This window comes from Meleagris gallopavo, chromosome 15 (genome assembly GCF_905368555.1).
Source record: "Meleagris gallopavo chromosome 15, MGAL_WU_HG_1.1, whole genome shotgun sequence".
In the NCBI taxonomy this organism is placed as follows: domain Eukaryota; kingdom Metazoa; phylum Chordata; class Aves; order Galliformes; family Phasianidae; genus Meleagris; species Meleagris gallopavo.
The window spans coordinates 12,862,643-12,885,547 of NC_139418.1; the positions used below are offsets into that span (position 1 = coordinate 12,862,643).

Genomic DNA, 22,905 nt, shown 5'->3' on the forward strand with positions numbered 1-22,905 from the left:
ACTGTCCTCTCATACCCTGCAGCTCTGCTCCAGTTCATCACACACAGTTCTCATCATCAGTTCTTAAAACCATTGTCTTGTGTAATAAGAGAGGAAATAAGAAAAGCACATTAAAAGCAAGGCCTTTACTCTGAATGGCCTGTCTGTAATTCATGATAAAAATGAACAGAAGTCACTGTCACCTGCTGCAGAAAGTCATCAGGGAACTGCAGAATGAGAGCTGACCAGGGGAGTTGGCCATCTCATTCTCATAGACCTGCCATTGCTCCACAAGCCTTGTTAATTCCATCTGAACTCTGCTGAGCCTGGAGATGAAAGAATGGATTTAGATGATTTTTGCAAACTGCAAATGTATCCTGAGAGACATTCCAAGCTATCTGGGTCAGAGAAACACTGATAGTACTGAGAAGCCTCTTAAAAAAAAAAGATATATATATATATATATACACTCACCAAAAACCCTAGGAGTTATACAAGGGCCTGAACAATTTCTTGAGCTGTTCTTCTCATACCACGTTGCTTCTGGGAATACCGGGTTTTCTGTCTGTGCAGACTGGAAGCACAGTTTACACGCACACAGTGCTTGTACTCTTTCCCACTGCAGTCTTCAGGTCTTGTAGGCAAAAAACAACTCACTCGGCCGCAGTTTCACCCCCAAAATTGGAGATAATTTATTAAATTTTATCACTGACTGAAAAAAGTCACTAGCATCTCTTATAATAAGTTAATGTTCTTAACAGAAAAACCCCAAGCCATAATTACTGCATGTGCTCAGACTTGATACATTTACTTTTACAGTACGGTACTCAATAGGTTCCCCTTCACAGAAGGGAATTTTCAACCACACCACAAGCCTCTGAATCTTCCCCCCTGCTCACTCAGACAAAATAAACTCCCTTCCCAGTTCAACATCACCCTCTCCTCTGCAGCACAGCAAAAAAAACCCTTCAGCTTTGGTGCCAGTGACAACCAAAGAGAATTGACAGCAAGACACACGGCTTTACAGCCAGAGCCTGAGGTGTTCTTTAGACATGCTGCAGGGGCTGAGAAAGCAGCCAGGACAGCAAGAGGCTCCTCACAAGTGCTGTGGGACACAGGCAAGGTGAATAAGACACCTAGGGTGCTGAGACCGCACATGTTGATGCAGCTCTCCAGTGCCTATTCTGAGGGAGGACCTCACAACTCTGCTCACTCTGGCAATCCTGCAGTTTCTCCTTGATCTCACAGTCTTTGTGACTCAGTTCTAAGGGCACAGTAACAGAAATTCAAGTCCTTAAACAAAACAACAACAGAAAGCATTCAAGAGGACAGCATAGAAATGGGAGTGTCCTTCCTATTTTCACAGCTAACACCTCATACAGCCCCCCAACGAACTTGATTCCCTGGGGCCTGACAGGTAAACTCTTAATGTACAGAACACCATTTACTTGCTATGTGTTTCAGCTTCTAAATTATTAGTGCTCATGTGAGGGGACAAATAATTCCAGACAGTTTAGCACCCACAGTACTCTCAATCCTGGCTTCAGAATGGCAGCCTTTAGGGAGGCTCTCAGACAGGATACCTTAAAGCTTCATGGTTCCTCCTCTTCAGCTAAGGACTCCCTGAAACCCATGTGTGAGAGCTCTGCAGGATTTCCAAGCAGGAGCCACTGTCCTAACCTAATCTGTCTGGAACATTTTGGAACGAATTAGCTGTCTGCCTTTTGAACCTATTCCCATGTCCTCAAGCCCTGCCACCAGTATGCACAAAGAAGTCAGCAAGCAAGATTCAGAATTAAGAAACCTGTGCTCTTGGCCATGCATACCCCCTGCTACCAGAAACATCATTTGCTTCTCCACTTTCCAACTGCAGGGAGAGCAACACTGCACACAGCTGAAGAGTGGGTCCATCACACACCTCACACAGAGGGTGCTGCAGCCTTCAGCAAGGAGCGTGGCAGACCCACTCACAGCAGCATTTGTGACACTCTGGAAGCACACAGCTCTTTGGTCATTAACAGCAGTCAAAGCCACCGCTACTACACCTCCAATCTGTAAAAATAAGTTCTTGAGCCAGACAGCTGCCCAAACCCTGCAGAAGCTGGCCCAGCCCACAACCAGAAAGAGAAACCAGCAAGTTGGTTTGTTACTAAGCAACGTCTTTATCATCTTCCTGCTTCTCTTCTTCATCCTCTTCTGTTTCTGTTTTAATCTGTGCCACTCCGAGCCGGTAGAGAGCATCACGAATTACCACCTCCCCAGGCTGACAGCTCTGTACAATCTCCTGGATCTGCCGATTCACAATTTCCCTGCTGGTGAGGAAGTCCATAAGGCGATTGTAGAGGTAATAATGTGTGGCATTCTCAAAGGTGATGGGCCTTTGGCGGATGTTGCTAGTTTTGCTGTCACTGATAGCAGTGATGATGGTGCTGTAAGGCTCCAGCTCTCGGCACAGGGAGATGCAGTGGTGCCGAGCCGTTGGATCGTGGTGACTGTTGTGCTCCAAACCCGTGTGAACAATTCGGCGTGCTGTCGACTTGGTGATTGGGTGCTGAACGGAGTGCTCAGCCACAGTCATGTCTACACTGTAGTGCTGGTCCAGCAGTTCGGGGCAGGAGACGTACTGGGAGAGAGACACACACCAGGTAGAACCAGAACAAACCTCCCCATAATTAAGAACAAGATAAAACTACCATTCAGCTGAATTCCAAGCAGAACAGCAACCTGAGTCATGCTTCTGAATGGCACAAACGTAGTCGTTTCTGTACGCTCCCTTTCCCACTCTAATGCCCCTACAGATAATCCCAAGGCACTAGAGGCCCTCTTCCTATCCCATTTCTCAAGTAATAGCAGTAGTTTCAGAGCAGTGAGTCAAAACAAGCTACATGCTCCAAAGTTCACGAGTTGAACTGCTACGGGGCACTTCCCCCTGCCTATAAACACTATATAAATCAGTTTTATTGTAGGTTTTTGTAGGTGGACATAACTAACCGCTGGAGGATCCATAGGGTCAGAGAAGCAGCCTTGATTTTTCCCCCACAGCTGGGAAGTCAAGTCAGGACAGTATACGTCTGCACATAGTGCCACTGAAGAGGCCGTATCGACAACATACACTGGAGGCCAGTGACGTGAGGAAACCAGCAGGTCCACATGATCCCGAGCATTTTCTCCTCTTACTATGTACTTTGAGCCACACACAACCTGGAAAGAAAAGGATTAGTACCAAGCAGCACAATAAAACTGAAAACTGACAACAATAGAAAATGAAGAAGAATAAATTAAGCTTCTTTTCAGGTATTGCAGACAATACAGTAATCAGACAGCTACTTTCTCTGAAGACATTGTTTCCTCATCACACATAATCACTTCACAGTGTGCAGAGTTTCACCTCAGCAGAGGCATCTGACAGATTTCCCATCACCGGTCAGTCTCAAGATCTCCTGCAGGACTGCTCACACGCCAGGCCCCAGAGGCAGCACGTTTCATGCCTGAGGCTCAGAGAGACCCAATGGACTGATTTTATTTAACAAAGGAACTCCACACTGGTCTCTCAGGTAAGAGAAGGCTACTGCTAACTCCAGCCTTCCTTACCTGATGTGGACACACTTTGTAGATCTTTCCTCCTGTGTGGTAAGCAGAAGTTTGCCTGATGCTTGTCCCATTCTGAACAAAGTCATAGAGAGCCAGGAGGGAGTAACAGAGCTGGTCCTAGAAAAAAACAGGCACCAGAGACAGTCTGTATATGACAAACTAATGGACTCTCCCAAAGACAGAGCAGGCTGCAGGCAAGGTCTTCCAAATGCTCATTTACGCATTGTCCAATAACCTCCTAATTCCAGTCAGCACCACGAGGATGCCAAGCAATTACATGATGTGGAATCTGTGACAAGGTAATTACAGGCTTCTTTTTTTCCAGTCTCCAAAGTTAAATTTCTTTTACAACGTGTAAGTAATCCTATAATCTGCAGGCACCTTTCTAACCCACTCCTGCCCCTGGCACAGTCAAATGAAAACTTTATTATCTAAGCTGGCAAGTGCAATTTAGGGAAAGACAGTGACAAACAGCTCCACTCATGCAGACTGGTATATGTGGGCAAATTAGCCATTACCTTTGTATCTGAGGGCTCCCAGGGAATGCTGCACTGTGTCAGAAAGCTCCGCAGCTCTTCCTCACTGTAAGAGCTTATCAGCTCAAGCCTGAAGGTTTCTTCCTGAAGGAGCCTCACCAAGGCACTCCCATTGCCTGCAAAAGCAGGAACCATTTGTTCTCAGGTAAGAAATCATCACCACATCAAGTTCCTAATAAGCACCCCAGCCATTACCTGGCACTGGCTGCGCATCCAAGTTCTTGTCCTTCTCAGTATTGATGACCACAGCTCCTCTCATCAATGGGGGGAAAAAAGGAGCAACAATAGAAGCATCAAACTTTGTGATGGGGATGCTAGAAGGAAAAGCCACCTGCTCGATCACCTCTGTCTCCATTGTGGACCAGAAGTCTTCCACATTCACTTCACTTGATGACAAGAATTCTGGCCAAGTAAACTAGAAAGAGCAATAGAACAAACTGGTCAAACAAAAATAACCACAGCTCACTTGTAATTGGCATCAGCCTCACTCAAAGCACAAAGACTACCCAGAAGAGTGGTCATCCCAAGTATAGCAGGATGACATCAGGCTCCTTTTCTGTCCTGGAGCTCCCCATAATCACTTCAAAACCATTTATTTGACATAAAACCAGATGTTCTGCATAGTACTACAAGGGCATTTTTCTCCATTTGGAAAGACAGCAGCTCCAGGAAAAAGAAGTTAAAAAAAAAAAAAGTTATTTTGTATCACAGGAGGAAGGCAAATTTCATCCAAGGTCCCTACTGTCAGGCAGCTGGACTAAAGCTGTGGTCCAGGCACTAAGGATTTTGTTTTCTCCAAACAGCTCTATGAGGAAGTGCAAACATCACCACTCCAGCCACATCCTCTTGCCAAGCATCAGCAGAAAACTGCTCACAAAGACATCACGTAATTGTTGTCCATTGCAAAGACCAGACTCAGCAAAAGTCTTTATGATCTGCTTTGAATATGAACAGGATGCAAAGTCTCTGAAAAGCTTACCTCTATGTTTTTCAGTGCCAGAACATTTTCTACGTTTCTCTGGGCTATTTCCACCTTGGGGGTTATGCCACAGATTCCACAGATCATATCATTGTAATCCCGGACAGTGAGGCACTCAAAGGCCCAGTAGCCATTGCACAGCAGTTCCTGGAGCTGAATCTGCTCGTCTGGGCTCAGGCTTTTTTCTGAAAGGAGAACACGCCGCCGTTACAGCTTTCACTTCCTACAGTCAGTGAAGAGGTAGTAGAACTCTCCTACGCAGGAGAAAAACAAACCTGTCCTGCAGAGAAATGCTAAGGAGAACTGGTCACAAAGGTACTGTTGGGTTTAGGAAGTCATTTCACAGAAACCTACCATACCAGAAGAGGTGGATTTTTCCTTTTTAACTTAACAGACTTCAACAGGTCACAGAATTTAGTGTGTTATGGTAAAAAACAAAGGGGAAAACCCACCAGTTTGCTCCTGAACAGAGTTGAGAATATTGCCAACAGCCACTCTGGGATCCTCTCCAAGTTTGATGTGGTTCCGGATTGCAAACAGAAGATCCAAGCTCACAAGTAACTTGTTACCCACGTTGAAAAGGCCTGCAATTATAACAGATAGTTATTGCCTGTATGGTTCCAGATATCCCTCACAATGAAATACATTCCTTACTGATACGCAAAGTGCTTATAAAGGTGCAGCTCAAAAATAGATGGATATAGCTGGACAGTGCTTCCATAACTGTTCCCAGCATTTATCCCTTGGACAGAGGAGATTGACAACAAGGAAGCCAGGCATGGTCTTCCTCAAAGTATTCATTCATACAAATACAGGTTTACTTACAGAAACAGGAGAATTCAAGTAAAAAATAATAATATCTAAAACAATGGGGCACATAAGAGGCTTTTCTGTGCAGACAATTTGCTGATACAGTCCCAAGGCTTCTGATGGTGTCAGTCTGTACTCATGCTGTAAGTTTCTACACTCATTTTTTTCCTACCTGTGTAAATATCAGTGAAGCTATGGAGAGCCAAACACTGCAGGTTCAAGCACACTTTGACCTGAGCTGTAACCACCTGTAATCTATTAGCTGTCAGCAGCCAGCACTCCTGAGGACCAGCAAGGGAACTGTAACAGACAAGCAAAAGACAGCTCAGACTTAAGCCAACAGGTTTTTCAGTCCAGGACTGCAGTAACTTAAGTTGTTGGAGTTCAGATTGGTTCACTCATACGTCAGTCCCAGACAGTTCACATAAATTCACAACAGACAGAAAATTTTAAATTTTTAAATAGATTTCCCTGGCACAGTCAGGTCACTGTTCACATTCTTTACACAGCACTAGAGCTCCACATATTGAACACACGGGATTTGAGAGATGTAGAAAACGTACAGGCCCAGGTGCCCTGAGAGAAGTATCAGCCTTACTGTTACAGAGCAGCAAATGGTGTCTAAGAACAAGCTCTGCCCAAATCAGTCCCAGCACACGCACAGATTCAGAAAGGCCCATTCCCTTACCACAAGGATCCAAGGGGGAAGTTCAGACAGGAAAATGCCAGTTGCACCCTAGTGGCAGAAATGCAGCTGTCCACCCAAGAAAACAGGAATTAAAATTCAAAGTTAGCTCTCCCTTCCACTGGCAGCAGTTTAATTAGAGCCGATGCAGGCAGGAAGGAGATATCCTACGGGCTTTTATGCAGAACTAGGTAAGGGAATCTAGCCTATGTATTGTAGTTGCAGAGTCTTTTGGGTTTTTGGGCACTGGGTCCAAGAAAAGCTTCACTCAAGCCCATGCTAGGCTATAAAAAGAATGGAAACATCATAAGCAAAACGATCCACACGGCAAACATTCAGACTGGGAAGAGAAAGAAAAAGGGAAATCATGTAACATGCATCTATAATCCCACAGTTTTGCCTGTCAGCCTCAAAACATCAGAATGGAAAACAAATAGGGGATGAATAACGAAGACTTCATTCAAAAAAAAATCAAACCTAGACTTAGCAATTACGCTTTGATGAAGCTCTCCTGCTGTATGGTAATAGCAACCATGGCAAAGTGAATGGTACAGGAGAAACAGGAACTGCTTAGAGTTATCCAGAGAAGCCCTTCCCACAGACATGTAGCATACCGTCACTTACACCAGCTTCAGAATTGGAGTTAAAGCAAATATTATTTCTTGCATACTTGTAACAGAGAATATCAGCACAGGGTTTAAAGAGCCACAAGTCTAAAACATAATCTTACTTCTGTCCCCCTTTGAACAGAGGGCTGTTACAGAGGAGGCACTGCGCAGACGGAGACTCGTAGTAGTTTGACCAGGAGGTCTGCTCTATGGTGACTGCCTCCTCACTCACGTTGGACAGGATGAGCCGTGAGCTGTTCAGTTCATGGATGAGTGTGAAGACCTCAGCCAGCTCCGATTCATTCTCTGGGATCTGCATTACTTTGCGCAGCAGCTGTAGGGTGGATTGACGCTGGATCTCTTTCTGGGATGGGGTTAGGGGCTCACTGGTGTTCAGCACATCAGGCTGACCTGGACTGACCTCCTAGAAAGCAAACAAAACACATTTTAAACTAGGCAAGTGTGGGGATGAAATACGAAGAAGCCGACAGAAGTCACAAAAGGTAGCAGCAGCACAGTGACCTCTGTTCCCAGAAGACTTGACTTCTACTTCACTGCACTCCACTGACCGCAGATTGTAGTTTCAGGCCTAAGTCACTTCACCCAAAATACTTCTTCACAGCATGGCCTTTTGGGGAACTTCTGTTGTATCACTAGTTCATCGTAGGCTTATCACTAAATGGAGCATTACTGCAGGGACTGAGGATCAGGAAGGATCGGGATCAACAGGGCAACAAAGCCTTCAATACTTCTGTCAAACATCACTGCCTGTCTCCATATGCCATCATCCACATTTTCCTAGCTACAGCAGTCTGCATACTCCATAGGAGCCAGAACAGACAAGTGTTACACAGGAACCAAGCCTTGCCATGTGTGGAATACACTGATGGATTCCAGTTGATCTGCTACAATCCTTTCTCTCAGACATACGCCCCTCCACCAAGTCAAATACACAGGATCAAACTCTAGTTGACTCAGAAGAACTGAGAGAACATACACAGACCAATCTATTTTAATCACATCAACCCTTCTGCCAAACTTCCATCTGTTTTCCTGTCTAGTTTAGCAGTGAGACAAACAATCAGTCCAAAAGCACAGAGATAACACTGAGCCATGCGACTGAAATGCTGAATACAACTAAAGCAGAAAATTAAGGGGAAAAAAAAACAAAATAAATGAGGAAGAGACAAGCCACACGCCTCTCAAAATGCAAGCTGAGCTAAGTGTGCTACTGTTCCTTACACATCTGCTTATGTGTGGGTTTCACATGGGCCACTTCAGTTTGTTGGGTTTGGGGAGTTTTATTTTGCTTTTTGTTTGTTTTTAAACAGTGCACAAAGCCAGGCTCTTCAAAATACATTTTATAAGAAGTGGAAGAGTCAAATTACCACACAGCCTAAAATGCTGGCTTTTGAAATAATCATTCTGTGAGAGAAAAGCTAAGCTTTGAAACTTCAAATGCAAAAAAAACCCGAAAACCAAATGAAGGTCACAATTCATTATTTACACCCAGCAGAACAAGAGGAGATATCTTGAACATCATCTTTCCACAACAGAAAAAAAAATACTACATCCAGAAATAAATTCAGTCTGGAAGTAAAGCTGCACTACAAACCCCTAAAAATAGGAAGCTCTAACACAGGATGTACTCAGATGTACAAGATGTACATTTGCCACAAACTGGTCACAAAGGAGACCAGGCTTGGGAGTTTTTTGATGAAGTCTGAAGTTCCACTAAGCTGACACAACTGTGACTTCAGGGATGGGTTCCCAAGCACGTACCAACATGCTGTAAACATTTGTAAGCTACAGAGACATCCAGTGGTAGAATGGAGTGCTGTCAGTCTCACTGTGAGCCTGAAGCACCACTGCTGCAGAAGCTGAACAGAAGAAAACATTATCACAAGTACTGCAGTAACTAACGTTGCTCTGTTAGAAGCAGACTTACCAAACGGGAAAAAAAAAAATTAACACGTTCTCATGGGAACTTGCAAACTTCCTCATCCACTCCACAACATCCCTTTGAAAGATCAAACCTTACCAGAGATTTCCCTGTTTTCTCAGCTCTGTCTTTGGCAAGATTATAGCCACACTTTGGGCAGATTCGTGGCTTGTGCCTGTTTGTATACACATAACTACAAGATGGGTTCTTGCATTTCCCTCTGCCACGTGATGTTGCCAATCCCAAATCCTGGAAGGACACAAGAATTACATTTGCTGACCATGACTGTAGAACAGTCTGCTGGAATATCATATGCTTTTCCCTAGCACTTAGTGTGAAGGTTATATAATGGCCTTGTCACTTTGTACACAATATTTTAACTGGCACCCAAATGTTCTGGGTCAAATCCCAGAGACCACGGATACTCCACCCATTCAACATAGAAACCACCAAATCTCCCCCCTAACACTTATAGGGGATGGTGACAATGCAGGTATGAAAATAATCCAGTTCTTAACATGACTGCAACATATCACAGTCAGACTAGATAGGTCAACAGATGACATACATGGCCCACATTTCCCCACATCAAATACAAAACACGTTTCTGTAAGTCAGTTAAACAAAAGCCATGAGAGCAGCCTCATCCCAGAGATAACAATTCCCACAGTGTAACTCAGATCATCTGAAGAATTCTCACCAAAGTTACAGTGCAGCTGTACTTGTAGGAAGGGAAGACGTCTGGTTTGACCTCCACTACTTTAACCTGTGATGCCCTGTTGGTCAAACCACTGTGGAGCTGCATTGGAAGCAGAAAAAAATACCACCTGTGAGATACCTGCAATGGAATACTCACATCTTGTAAGTAAATACATATTAGCTTTTTTTTTTTTCCCCCTCTCAAGAAATCTGAAAATGTTCATTAATATCCATGGATTACCAAACACTGCTTTGCATACCAAGGCTTTAAAATACAGAAGTATTTGAGCATATTTGCAAGCTTTGCTTCTTTACTCAATCATCTTTCACAGACTCCCTCAGTATAAAGTCAGTGTTACATTTCAGATTATCAAAATGCTACCAGACCTCGTAACATCTTCTGGAAGCTACTGGAAGTTCTCAAAGCAACCAACCAAAGGACTGTCCAACAGCAACAGCAGTTCAGTTCCTAACCTCAGCTATCTAGAATTCACACTGCTTCAGAGCCACCTCCTAAAAACCAACAGCCACAATTTCCATCATCATCAGGCTGCTACACTGTCATATTCTCTTCCATCCCTCAGGTCTAGGGAAAAAAATGCCAAAGACAAAAATGTGCATTTGAAGAACAAACCAAGGTACCTTGCGCTCCTCAGCACTGGGTGGCTGCAGAACTGACTGGCCCAACTGCTTCAGTGTACTGGGCTTCAAGCCTGACGTTCTCACAGGAGGATGTTTGTCTTGAAGAGGGAAAAGAGCACAGCAGGTTAGACATGGGAACATGGTCCTTGTGAATGACACCACAGTCACATGAGATATTTTCCTCTGAACTTGAAATGATCCAAGCAGGTGTTTCATGCACCATTTACCTGCCCTTCTGGTTAGAAAGAGAAGGAGGGTATTTTTTACCTAGGATAGCTCACTGTCTCCCTTCAGACATATCTCATTACTTGACAAAGACCCTTCAATATGGTGAGGAAAGACAATCACTCCCAAAGCATACCAGAGACCCAGTATTTTACCAGTATTCGCAAACGCCTGTCTCTTGCTAGCCTGCTCAGTGCTGGCTTCTCTCCCCACGCTGGCTGGTGCGGGCAGAATTGCTCGCATGGGCCTTGCTGCAGCCAGCAAGGAGGGCTTCGGTCTTGGTTTACTCTTTACTTCTTGCCCTTTGTGTGCAGCAGCTGGAGCATCAATTCTAAAAGACAAGAGCTACAATCGGAAAAAAATTCCATGTCTTCCTTCTCACCCTCAATTTTCTTCTCTTTCCTGAATTGTGCTTTATTAGCACGATCATCACAGCTATTGTAGTAGAAAGGAAAATTGCGCTAAAGATACATCTGCACTGAGACTACTACAGTAATTTAATTGTCACTTAAAAGAAAAAAATAGCTTTGATGGACAAAACTATCTCAAAGGAACAATCCTGAACTGGCAGAAAGCAGACGGTACACAGAATGGGTCTCGCGTGAAGCACTGCCAGCAGTCTTCGATTTCTTGGATTTGTCCCATCAATACACAACAGACATCACACATTCCCATAACATATGGAAAACTGACTCACACCACAGGCTTTTTTGCAGAGGCATTTGTACTCAGCACCTCGGAAGATGGTGGCATTCCCAGCCCTATGCTATCTTTTTCTGCCTGCTCTGCAGAAGAGTCTCCTTGCAGTTGGCTCCCTTGACCCAGCGTCACTCCAGCAGCACTTCCTCCATCTTCAGCAAGCACGTTGTTTGTAAGAATGTGAGCATCAGAGATGATTACTTCCTCCCACTCGGTCTCCTCCATTTGCCCTCCATCAGGCACAGCATTCAGCAGCTGGCTGACCGCTTCGGAGCTTTCCAGGGCAGACTTGGAGGTACTCTCACCAACAGCCACTGAGTCTGAGAACATTGACTGCTGACCTCTTTTAGTTGCAGGAGTTTTCAGAGAAGTGCTTGAATTAGGCTCAGATTTGCTTTTTGGTTGCTTTTCCTGGAAACAAAGAGATGATCACATTTCAGAGGTTTAAGCTTTTGCAGGTAAGCAGGTTCCCTTCAGTCTGGTTTGCCCGTGCCCTATCCAATGCCGGATCAAAACAGTAATATTAGGAGTGCCTAAGCAATGAATTGCACACAAGAGCAGAAAGATAACATCTTCTACAATGGGAATGTCCCTGTTAATATTCTATCTACCATTGGTGCAGAGCGCCTTGCAGAGTGCTGCAGTCACTATACTGGATGGAGGGGAAGCCATCTAGAGAAACCTGGACAGGCTGGAGAAGTGGGCCCATGAGAACCTAATGAGGTTCAGTAAGGCCAAGGGCAAGGAGAACCCCTTGAGAGCAGCCCTGTGGAGAAGGACTTGGGGGTCCTGGTAGATGAGAAGCTGGACGTGAGCCAGCAGTGTTTGCTTGCAGCCTGGAAGGCCAACTGTGTTCTGGGCTGCGTTAAAAGAGGGGTGGCCAGCACGGAGAGGAGGTGATTGCCCCCCTCTACTTGGCTCTTGTGAGGCTCCATCTGGAGAACTGTGTCCAGGTCTGGAGCCCCCAGCACAGGAAGGACGTGGAGATCTTGGAGCGGGTCTAGAGGAGGGCCACTAAGATGATCAGAGGGCTGGAGCACCTCTCCTATGAGGAAAGGTAGAGGGAACTGGGATTGTTTAGCTTGGAAAATAGAAGGCTGCGGGGAGACCTCATTGTGGCCTTCCAATATTTGAAAGGAGTCTATAAACAGGAGGGGGAACGACTGTTTACAAGCATGGATAGCAATAGGACAAGGGGGAATGGTTTTAAACTAAGACAGAGGAGGCTTAGGAGGAAATTTTTCACTCAGAGGGTAGTGTCACACACTGGAACAGGTTGCCCAAGGAGGTTGTGGATGCCCCATCCCTGGAGGCATTCAAGGCCAGGCTGGATGTGGCTCTGGGCAGCCTGGTCTGGTGGTTGGCGACCTTGCACATGGCAGGAGGGTTGAAACTGGATGAGCATTGTGGCCCTTTTCAACCCAGGCCATTCTATGATTCTATGATTCTCTAGTTTTATTTTTAGACACTTTGAAGAAACAGTCACCCTTAAACTCTCTCAAATATCACTATTAGCATCAATACCACAAATTCATCCAAGGGCTCCTTTCCTATCCTCAGCTCTCTGATGCTGCCTGCTCTTCCACACTGCTGGAGAACTAAAGGTCCCTAGACACAGAACGTGCAGCTATGGGGTAGAACTGCAGCGTAGTGCAAAGGGCTGTAGTAGCACTCAGAAAAGCATGCAGCTGAGGGAGTCAGGAAACACAGAATTACACGTGAAGGTTTTTCAACTTGAAGTCTTGTCATTGAAGCTACAGAAGTCATGCATTGGGGTCAATGAAGATGGAGCACTGAACAGGTAATCCACAAATGCTATCAGAGGAATGGAGTCAAGAGTTTCTGGCATGATAAACATATGGATTCTAAGCTTTCTACAGAGGTTATACTCAGGAGAATATTCTATTTTTGACAAACAGACGTCTTCTAACCTAATCTTTTATCTAAGGAACAGGAAGGTGTGTATATATTCAGTTTCTGTTTTACTGATGTTATTACCAGTCTAAGAAAAAATTGCTGATGCATATTTTTCTCCAAGAAGTGACACCATAAGTGGAACTGTTTACACAAACATGTTCCCAGAAGAGCAGAATAAAACTGAAAAAGAGAAGGAAAACTTCCCTCATTTTAGTTCTAATCAGTGTAGGATTTAACAGGGCAGGCATGACATATTCAGGCAGAACCATGTATTTACAGTTAGCCACCTATCCACTTCAGTATGTTTACAGCACCAAAGATAATAAACCATCATCACTATTTGTTTCCTAGCACGTGGAAAGCCCAGTGATCAGCTGGGACACTACAGAGTGCGTAATCTGTTTGAAGAACTTTTTGAAACTAAACACTTCATGGATGTAGACACTGTAGCAGAAATGCAAGTCAGGGCTTGAACCAGTGATTGAGCACCTGGTGGGAAGGCAGGGCCAGCCCAAGGGAGCTCAGGTGTGTGCAATGTACCTGAGTGACCAGAAGGGGTGGAGCCAGGATCCACCCCTTCCCAGACCTCATTTAAGGGTTGGCAGTGGAGGCATGAGGTTCTTACTGGAGATCCCTGTGTACCTGAAGCCTTCCAAACTTCCAAAGGTAAGCAGCTTTTTTCCTTTGTTTCTGTGGCTGTTGCATCCTAGGACTTTGTTACTATGCTGTTGTTGCTGTACTTTCCTTTGTGTTACAAGACACAAAATGAAGTAAGTTCAGGACAAATTCATATAAAGCCACAAAAGTTTTTACAGAGAATATCCCTTAACTTGAGCCCAAAGGGTCCTATTTCAGACTAATAGAACAAGCCTATCTGTTGAGAGCTGAATAATTATGTTTACACTGCTGTGGTTTAAGGAGCAAGTATTTGAGAGCATGGCTAGTAGAGTTGTCAGCAACTTGCATAGCATGTGGGGAGAGACTTTTTCCATTCAACAACTCAATTTTGTCTGAAATCAAAGAGAATGAAAAGCCAATTTACCTTTGGGATCCATTTCCCTCCAAGGAAGTTCCCACATTTGGGGCATTTTGGTGGCTTATGCCTGGTGACGTACGTGAACGAACAGCGAGGATTGGTGCAGTTCCCGTGTCCCCTGCGAGTGTAGGTGGTTGTCTGAAACAAGAGTTGTCAAGGATTTCTCTACAGAGCTGAAAAGATACCAAGCTGTGCGCATCACTCCCTTTTCCTAGAAAGTACTTTACAAATGTTATCTAGCAAATGGCCTGCTCTTCACTATTATTCATCAGCCAACACTCATTTGTATCAGTGAGTCAGCACCGTAATTACACTGAATTCAAGTGTCCTGTGTGTACACAGACGTTCAGTGTTAACAGAATTTGGTTTAAATTGCAGAGCAGAGATAAGCAATGCATATAACCTACAGGTGAAGCTAACTTTGCACTTCCAACAGTGCATTTGAAAAAGTCATAATACAATGGTACAAAATGATTCAAACAGCAGTCCACAGTGAGGCAAGATTTAAATGATGCATTTGTGTTGGAGTGACAGTGTTTGAAGGAAACAAATGCTTGTGATGTGAAGACCGTTTTCATCAGTAAGGTAATATGTTGTTGTGTGCAGTGCTAAAATACTCCCTGGTGCCTTACTGTCACTCACTATAAGCTACTGTAATACCAGCAGCACCACCAGGCACTATTTACAAAGACAAATAAACCAGTCTTTCATTTTTGCCAAAAACACTAAATCTACACGTGGAGCTTCTGTCAGCGCATCATTTTTCAGGATTCCATATTGCCACTCCTGAGGGAGCTGTTGTGCTGTTTTGTGCTGTCAGTCTGTAACTACGTCTTTTTCCTAGAAATGCAAGTGCTGCCATTAAGGAAAATAGACCACTTAAGCTAGGTGCTTCTCAGGAATAAATACCTGAGGTATCTCCATCTTCCCTGAGACACTTAGGCAAACATCACACTAGGAACTTCTACAAATATCTGCAGTGTTCCACCTGCTAGAAGCACGGGGATGCAAGACAACAGATCTTCCCACCGCCTTATACAACACAAGAAGCTGCTGTGCTGACTGTACAGTGAAGTCTCTCAGTGGCTACAAAAAGCCAGGTGGCTGGAGTGACAAGATTATAGAAATAATGCCACTCTTCCTTGTGCAAACTTTTGCAAACAAACTTTTTTGTGAATTTTCAAAACCTGAGGTCACTGTTCATCTACCATCACATGGCTAAAGTGACAGCCATCCAAGTGACCAGGGAACTCATGCTCCTGTCACAAGGGCAGACTTTTGCTCTCAGAAACTACTGTTGACCAGATGGGTTGCAACACCACTGTGTACTCTGTCTGCTTCCAAGAACTTGAGGACAAAGGCAACAGGATTATAAAATGCTCTGGGAGGTTGGAGACCTCCATTTGCCTGCACAAGGCACAAAGCCAGGGATAAGAAATGCATTAACTGATGTGGTGATTTCAAGTTGGACTATGATCAAACCTTTCCTACTCTGGCAGAAGGCAACCCTGCGGTAATATATCTGTATCTTGAAATACAAGACTGGGTTTCTTACCAGTTTAATTGATGTTGGGTTCTCCACAACGGAATGAGCTGGCAAAGGTAACATAATGAACTGTGTAGCAGGTGTGGAAGAGCTGCTCTCTTCAGTATCCTAAAATGAAGTGTAAGGGAAATTACATGCAGAAAACAAGGCATGAGGTGGTCTGTATTCCACCCTTTCACAAACACTACAATTGAAGGTATACCTTGAGGATCTGTGAGACCAGAAAGCAGGAAAAAAGAGTGAACATTTCAAATGCAACAGCCTTACCCTGTCTGCTCTGTAAGTTATCTAACTCTTTATATCTTGAAACTGTTGAAATCAGCAGACCCAAAACTTCACAGTATGTTTTCTGTAACAGATCCCTAACACCTCAAACTAAATGGATTCCCTTTTCTCTGCAACCAAGAAAACAGTTCTCAAGAGCACAGAGGTAATATTTCTTCACTCCAAAACCTTGAAATACAACTGTGGAAGCCACCTCAAGTACTGTTAAAATAATGATTTAAAAAAATCAACCTTTGACCACTCATCTCAAGATAGGAGTGACAGCAGCATCTAGCAGAGAACCTGCAGTAAACACTGAGTTAGAAAAGCTGCTCCTTGCCACACTACTGAGCAATACAAGATCTCCTGCAGCCACCAAAAATCTCAACTAAAACACGATAAACAGCAGTCAGACATTTCTGGTGAGAAGCTGACAGTATTCAGAGCATTACTTGAGTAACTCACCCTCCCAGTCACCACAGCCACCACAGACACACCATCTGGAATCTGAGGACGGGCCACAGTGATGCTCCCATTGGAGATGTCTGCAGAGCCACTGACCAGAGTCTCTTCGATAATGACCCGAGTTGTCTGATATGGCTGCCCTTCCATTTCCAGAGAAGCCTCATCCGAGAGGACATCAGCCACTTTATCTGTCACAGGCCCAGCATAGTGAGAGAGAACCTCTGATGCCACCACTTCTTCCACAGCCTCTGACTGTCTGAAGGAAGTGGTCTCTTCTGACAGTCCTTCAATGGCAATGCACTGCTCAGAAATGCCAACGTGGCTCGAGTCCACGGAAAGGACATTTTGCACAGCATCATGGGAGGTGTTTGTGATGTTGGTGGAAGCTGTCCCTTCAGGTGCTGCCTGACCCTGTGTCACGTGCAGCTCCAGTGACTGCCTGCTCCTGTCCTCTTGAAGAGTGGTTTTGGGAATAATTATATAATCTGAGCGAGGAAGAATCTTGCGGAAACCTGGAATGTCTGGAACTACGGTAGTTCGAGAGGACACCTTGGAGTTCTGTTGGCAAAAACAGGGTGAAACGAATGAATGAGAGAAAAAGGGGGATTTGGTTCTCAGTCCTGCACGAGTATTTTAGTGCTGAAAGCTCGAACGGCTCCCTCAAGTATTCTACTAGAGTTCTCCACATGACAGCTTGGAGCCCCTCTCAGCCCTCATTTTATCATCCACTTCACCATCAATTGCTCTGACATAACACAAAAATAACTACCATTCCCATCAGCATGAACTGACATGTCTGTCTCGAGTTTCAAAACATTATCCCTTGACTGAAGAAAAGGCAAAAGAAATACACTGCCTCACACACTGCTTCCATACAGGCAGTCTGAAACAAAAATACAAACTGGAATCTGCAGTTAACAGCTCTCTCACAGTGCTGTGTAAGCATTTAAGTGCCAAAACATACAGCCGCTGGCCTCTCTCTTCACAAGGCAAAGAATGACAGAAAAGGTGACTTACTGGGTCCAGTCCCTCTTTCTCTAGCTTTGCTTTCTCCAAGTAATAGCTTTTTTCAGCCACACTAAGCAGCCTCCAACTCTCGCTGATCTTTTTGTTGATTTCAGATTGAGGGAGGTGGGGAAGCTCTTGCTGTACTTTCAAGTAAATATCATAATAGTAGAGGAGGTAAGCAGATCTGAAATGCAACAGACTGAAACATTAATGTCATTCTACAGCAACTTCAAAAAAGAAAAGCACAAGGTTTTACAATGGTTCAAGGTCAAACTACAAGCATGTGAGATACATTTCTACATGTAAATGCATTTTTAAAACTGGATGAAAGCGAAGATTCTGAAGAGAACTTCTGCCATACGGAGCAAGACTCTGAGTCACATGATTAAAACTTAAGAACAAGCAATGGCAGCACTCACAAAGACATGCCAGGAGCCCAAAGGCTGCCTTTTTAAGTATGTTTTGCACTACTGTGTTTCAACTGTACTGTGAAGTTTATTGTTATCAACTGGTAGAAGGAAAACTGTCCCGACACTCAAGATTAGGTTGAACATCAGGGGGAAGTTCTTTACTATGAAAGTGGTGAGGTGCTGGAACAGGCTGCCCAGAGAAGTTGTGGATGCCCCGTCCCTGGAGGTGTTCAAGGCCAGATTGGATGGGGCCCTGGGCAGCCTGGTCTTGTATTAAATGTGGAGGTTGGTGGCCATGCATGTGGCAGGGAGGTTGGAGATTCATGACTCTCGAGGTCCCTTCCAACCTGGGCCATTCCGTGATCATAAAGAAATGAAGACAGGAAGAACTTACCTGGGTTTTTTGGCTTTTTCTCCGTGATCACCAGGACTTTTGTATTTCTTTTTCTTCTTGGAAGGCACTGGTGATGTGTAAGTGTAGGTGTCCTCTATTTCCTCCATGACCACAGTTACTTCAGTGCCATCATACGGAGCCTCCATCGCTAAAGACACACACAGCGTCAGGCATTCACCTACGCAGCACTTTCCTCCCCACAAACACTGCTCTTTATCACCCTTGCAAAACGACAACGTCACTTGAAGGTTGATATCAATTAAGATAACGACAGCTTCTGATCAACTTTTAGAAGAGAACACCTTTGGCAGCGTTCTGTGCAGCTTAACACAACCGCGTGCATGCACTGAGAGCTGCAGCACCCCGGGAACCTCCGAGAAAACCAGCTCTGGCGGTGCGGGAGGATTCCCATCCCCAGCCGTGTGACCCAGCAGCAGCGCGGAGCCCTCCTCCCTCTCCCGCGGCACGACGACGCAAGGCCTCGGCTCACCGGGCAGCACCGGGACGAAGCCGCGGTCACATCCCAGCCGGGGCGCGGCGGAGCGGGACGGGAAGCGGCGGAGCTGGGGGCCGGGATGGGGGCGGGCGGGGCAGGCCGCGCATGCTGTGCCGGCCCCGGGGGCAGCGGCGCCGCTCCGGACCCGTGGCTCCGCGGCCGCCCGGTGCCGCCGGAAGTGCTTACGGAACTGCTTCCGGGTCGTGGCGGGGTGGGGCCGCGGTGTCAATAAGCGGTGCCGGGAAAGGGATTTGCGTGTTTGGGTTCTTGTTGCGGGCGCTCGGCTGGGATGGGTGGTGATGGCACTGAGGAAGGAAAGGGGCTGGGGTGCCTGAAGCTGGCATAAAGCCTCATCGTAGCTCGGCCCTGCCTGCTGTCTCTCGGTCACAGCCGGCGGGGAGCAGGCCTGGCAGCTGCGGGTCGGGGAGCCTCGGCTGCGGGTGTGACGGTCTGAGCCGGGGAAGGAGGATGTGCTGGGAGAAGTTACAAAAGGGCAGAGTGTGCCGGCAGCACCTGGTCAATGTGAGAGCTGCGGGAGCCCCATTTCGTAGCAGCTTTCCTGTCACGAAACGCAGTGTCACCCTGGGGGCTGCCACCACTCCCACTGCCCGTGGGATCTTTGGATCCCAGCATTTCTTTCCCAGTGTTTTCCTGCAGATTTGAAATGGAGATGTTGCTGTGCACAACTAATTGTCTCTTTGCTTTACATGAGCAATGAAAGATAAGCATCTGGCTCCCCAGGGAACAAATAGCCTTACAGGGCTATAAGCACTCACCCTCTTCTTCCAACCATTGGGAAAGTGAGATATTATGGGATATCTCAATCCAGCTCCTGGCTCCACAGCTATCACGCAGCTATTGTTCTAACACGTTTTTTAAATTATGCATTTTGTGTTTTTCTGTGCATGTCTATTTCTGTGTTTTACATCATGTATTCTAACTTTAGCGAAATGTAAACCACATCTATCATCTGTCTTAGATCTGGGAGAATAAGGGCTCCTCTTGTCTAGTAAGTCGTTAGAAAAGCCCACAAAGTAGTGATATGACAGCCAGTGTTAAATCTGCAGCTGGTTATTTATCTTCCTGATGCTCTGCAACCATTTATGTGGTCTGCTCGTGTTTATGTGTGATAATTGGTGGCAAATTGTCTGTTTTGTGTCAAATGTTGGGCAGCCTAATCCAAACCGGTACTTTTCCAAAGCTCTGTACTTCTGTCCAGATCAATAAGCTGCCATTTGAGCTTTGTTGGAATTATTACCTAGCCAAATATTTGAAAGAAAAGACTGCTTGGCTACACGAGACTAGTGAACTGAGAAAGAAAAAAAAAAAAGAGGAAAAGTGTGAAGGAAAGCAGCCATGCTTCCCTTGTTTTTCACAGAGGACCTTCTCACTGTGTGTGTGTTGTCAGTTGTGTTAGAAATTCAAATTGTTTCCTAACTTGGGCATTTTGATTCTTTCATGGACACAAAGCTTTATCTCAGAAAAGTGATATTAACAGCATGTACATTGTTTTAACTGTGCTGCAATAGTATTGTGAGGAAGAGGAAGCTGCTCTTCAACTACATCTGTTGGGATCCTGAGGAGAGTTCCAAAGGAATGCCCACTACCACAGGGGAAATAGCATTCTGCCACCAGGGCACCCTGTGCACCATTACCTTGAGAAATTAAAGGCTGGAGATTAAACTCACTGTTTGTTTCACTGATAAAGTACAAGAGCTACTTTGAAGGAGTTCAAAAGACACTCAGGCATGCTGAACTACAGCAGGTATCAGCACTTGATTTTGAGTTGTCTTCAGAGTTTGTTTAAACAAATGAGATATTGTATCAGATTATTATTACTTCCATCCATCTGGAGCGCTCACATCTGTGAAGCCTTGCAAAGCTCAATCCCACCTCCTGCTCAACCAACATCACATCATGTAGTTGGGGCTGAGGCACCAGCGAGTGACATGCAATTGGACATCATCTCCACATCAGACCTCAAGCAGCACTGCTTTCCAAGATGCTCTCATGTAACCCTCCTCTGACTAAAGCTATTGGCACTTGGCAATGAGGACAAAAACCTTCCAAGAACTCCAACAGTTCAGTTCCACAGTGGAGAGCCCCAATCACACCAAGAGCAGCGCTATCCACAACCACGTGGGTGTGTGCTCTGGTCATCAGGGACGGTTTTCATTCACCCTTCTAAGCCAGTTTAAACCTCCCTGAGGTGCACAAGGATGCTAGATTGGTGACCGTGGGGTTGTGCTGCCATCTGAGAGCCGACACACACACACACACACACACACACACACCAAGCTCCATCACGGCTCTGCATGCATCTCCTGCAGCTCCCAACCCACCACACTGCTCAGCCTCTGTGCTGATGGTAACCGATGGTAACCACAACAACATGGCAGAGCAGCAGTTGGAGGAATGGAGGCAAATAAGGAAGGAGCATCTGGCTGCCTCTACAAGAGTAAAGGAGCCCCTGTTCCATCAGAAATGTTGCAGTTAAGACGTTACTATTTTTAAAATGGCACCAGTGGAAAAGCAAAAAGGGATTTGTTATATTTCTGATGAATTCTGGTATGTTCGCAAGGACAAACATCAGGGATCTCAGAAATGTTAACTCTATGCTATTTATATACACAAGTTTCTGGCTCTGGAACGTGGTCGCCTTTGTCTTTTTGAACAGGTAATTCGTGGCACAAAATCGTCAATCAAGAGAAGGGACCAAAAGTGATAGGCTTCATTCAAATTAGGTAGCAGAAAGTATCTTCTTGTTTTACCCAAATCAAAGTAACTGTTAAACTGAGAGAGTTACTGTACCAGCCTCCCATTGAATCTTCCAGGATCATAAAAATCTCATTTTCTCAGCAAGGCTGCTGTAGCCTCACATCGTGCTTGAGGTTTTCTGTATTTATAAAGCAGAATCTGCTTCTCCTCTTCGAAATTGCATTGGTTTCTGTGTTGCCATTTAGCCAAATCTAATAAACGGTAGTCAAACTAGCACGAAGTAAATGCATTTCTTTCAAAAGAGGTTACATAAAGCATTTTTGTGACGTTCACTTAAATTTTCCTAAACAATAAAATCAGAACAATGATTCACATTACTTCTCTATTCTAGTTATTTCAGTAAAATTGTTACCAAGGCTTAGAGGTGCCCTTCACATTTTAAAGTAAAATTCAATCTCTACCCAATTTTCTAGAAAATGAGGTGTAACAGTATTGCATGTTAGGTGATGAAAATAATAAGAGGCACAGTTAAAAGGACTAATACTAGAGAGTTTATGAAGAAGAGAAACTGAGCTGGGGACGTGTTTGTGTAATGGCAAACTGCACAGAAATGGCTGATTTCCCATTGCTTCTTTAACAGAGTCGTTATCTTCAGGGCAGTAGATGAGAGCATGAGAGAGCCAGCACAGGGCCTGACAGCTCACCCCCCTGAAGGCACATGAATTCTGTCCTTCTGGCAGTTAGCAGCTGGGAAAGGTTATTATTTTCCAGTATTCGTGCTGTGCTGCTCTCTCTGACGGAACGTATTGCTTTATTTCTTTACAATTGAGTTAAGTAGCATGTAGCACTCTTCTGACATAAGTCAAGATAACTGCCTCCATTCTTTGCTGAACACAGTAATGAGTTTGATCCATGTTGTGGTTTTTTGTCTGCTGTTCCCTGAGCGATGTGTTTGCCCAGATCCTTTCACAGCTTGTGAAGTACAGAAATGTGTTTCAATGAGTGGTAAATACATTTGTTAGGAAGGAGCAGACACTTACAACGTCATCACCTTGGGAAATTAGGGTGTCCTTTGTGCACAGCCTGTTAAGTGTGATAAGCTTGACTTTATCTATTTGGTCCTTGAAGGAAAAGCTAACCTGAAGACTTGGCATTTGGGGCTGCAGCTCTAATATGACACTCGAGCAGCAACAGTAGAGAAATTTACTCTACGACAGTAATTAAATACTGTGTATGAGGCAGGTAAACAGTGCTTC

The 22,905-nt window shown here is 45.0% G+C and overlaps 1 protein-coding gene across 2 annotated transcripts; it reads right to left on the bottom strand.

Moving 5' to 3' along the window:
- Nucleotides 1–646: 646 nt before the first annotated feature.
- Nucleotides 647–19,138, bottom strand: HMGXB3 (HMG-box containing 3). 2 transcript variants are annotated; one of them, XM_085236450.1, is made up of 20 exons: nucleotides 18,926–19,138; nucleotides 18,436–18,583; nucleotides 17,641–17,815; nucleotides 16,624–17,181; nucleotides 15,904–16,002; nucleotides 14,355–14,486; nucleotides 11,394–11,806; nucleotides 10,852–11,027; nucleotides 10,472–10,569; nucleotides 9,831–9,929; nucleotides 9,230–9,379; nucleotides 7,311–7,612; nucleotides 6,068–6,195; nucleotides 5,538–5,669; nucleotides 5,086–5,270; nucleotides 4,302–4,521; nucleotides 4,089–4,222; nucleotides 3,571–3,687; nucleotides 2,971–3,180; nucleotides 647–2,602 (listed from the first exon to the last, which is right to left on the bottom strand). In XM_085236450.1, the coding sequence occupies exons 2-20, from the start codon at nucleotides 18,579–18,581 to the stop codon at nucleotides 2,129–2,131; spliced, it is 3,948 nt and encodes a 1,315-aa protein (XP_085092576.1). In that variant the 5' UTR covers nucleotides 18,582–18,583; nucleotides 18,926–19,138; the 3' UTR covers nucleotides 647–2,128. The 2 variants fall into 2 exon arrangements, with proteins under 2 accessions (XP_085092576.1, XP_085092575.1); XM_085236449.1 differs by having other exon boundaries at nucleotides 17,641–17,830.
- Nucleotides 19,139–22,905: the final 3,767 nt, after the last annotated feature.

What these genes read in the sequence shown, in the direction of transcription:
- HMGXB3 (XM_085236449.1), bottom strand. Translation starts at nt 18,581, where the DNA reads ATGGAGGCTCCGTATGATGGCACTGAAGTAACTGTGGTCATGGAGGAA. An exon ending in ACAGGCGTTTGCGAATACTG is followed by an intron (nt 10,570 to 10,851) that starts GTAAAATACTGG and finishes TCCCTCTTCAAG; the next exon opens with ACAAACATCCTCCTGTGAGA. An exon ending in AGAAAACAGGGAAATCTCTG is followed by an intron (nt 7,613 to 9,229) that starts GTAAGGTTTGAT and finishes TTTGCTTTCTAG; the next exon opens with GAGGTCAGTCCAGGTCAGCC.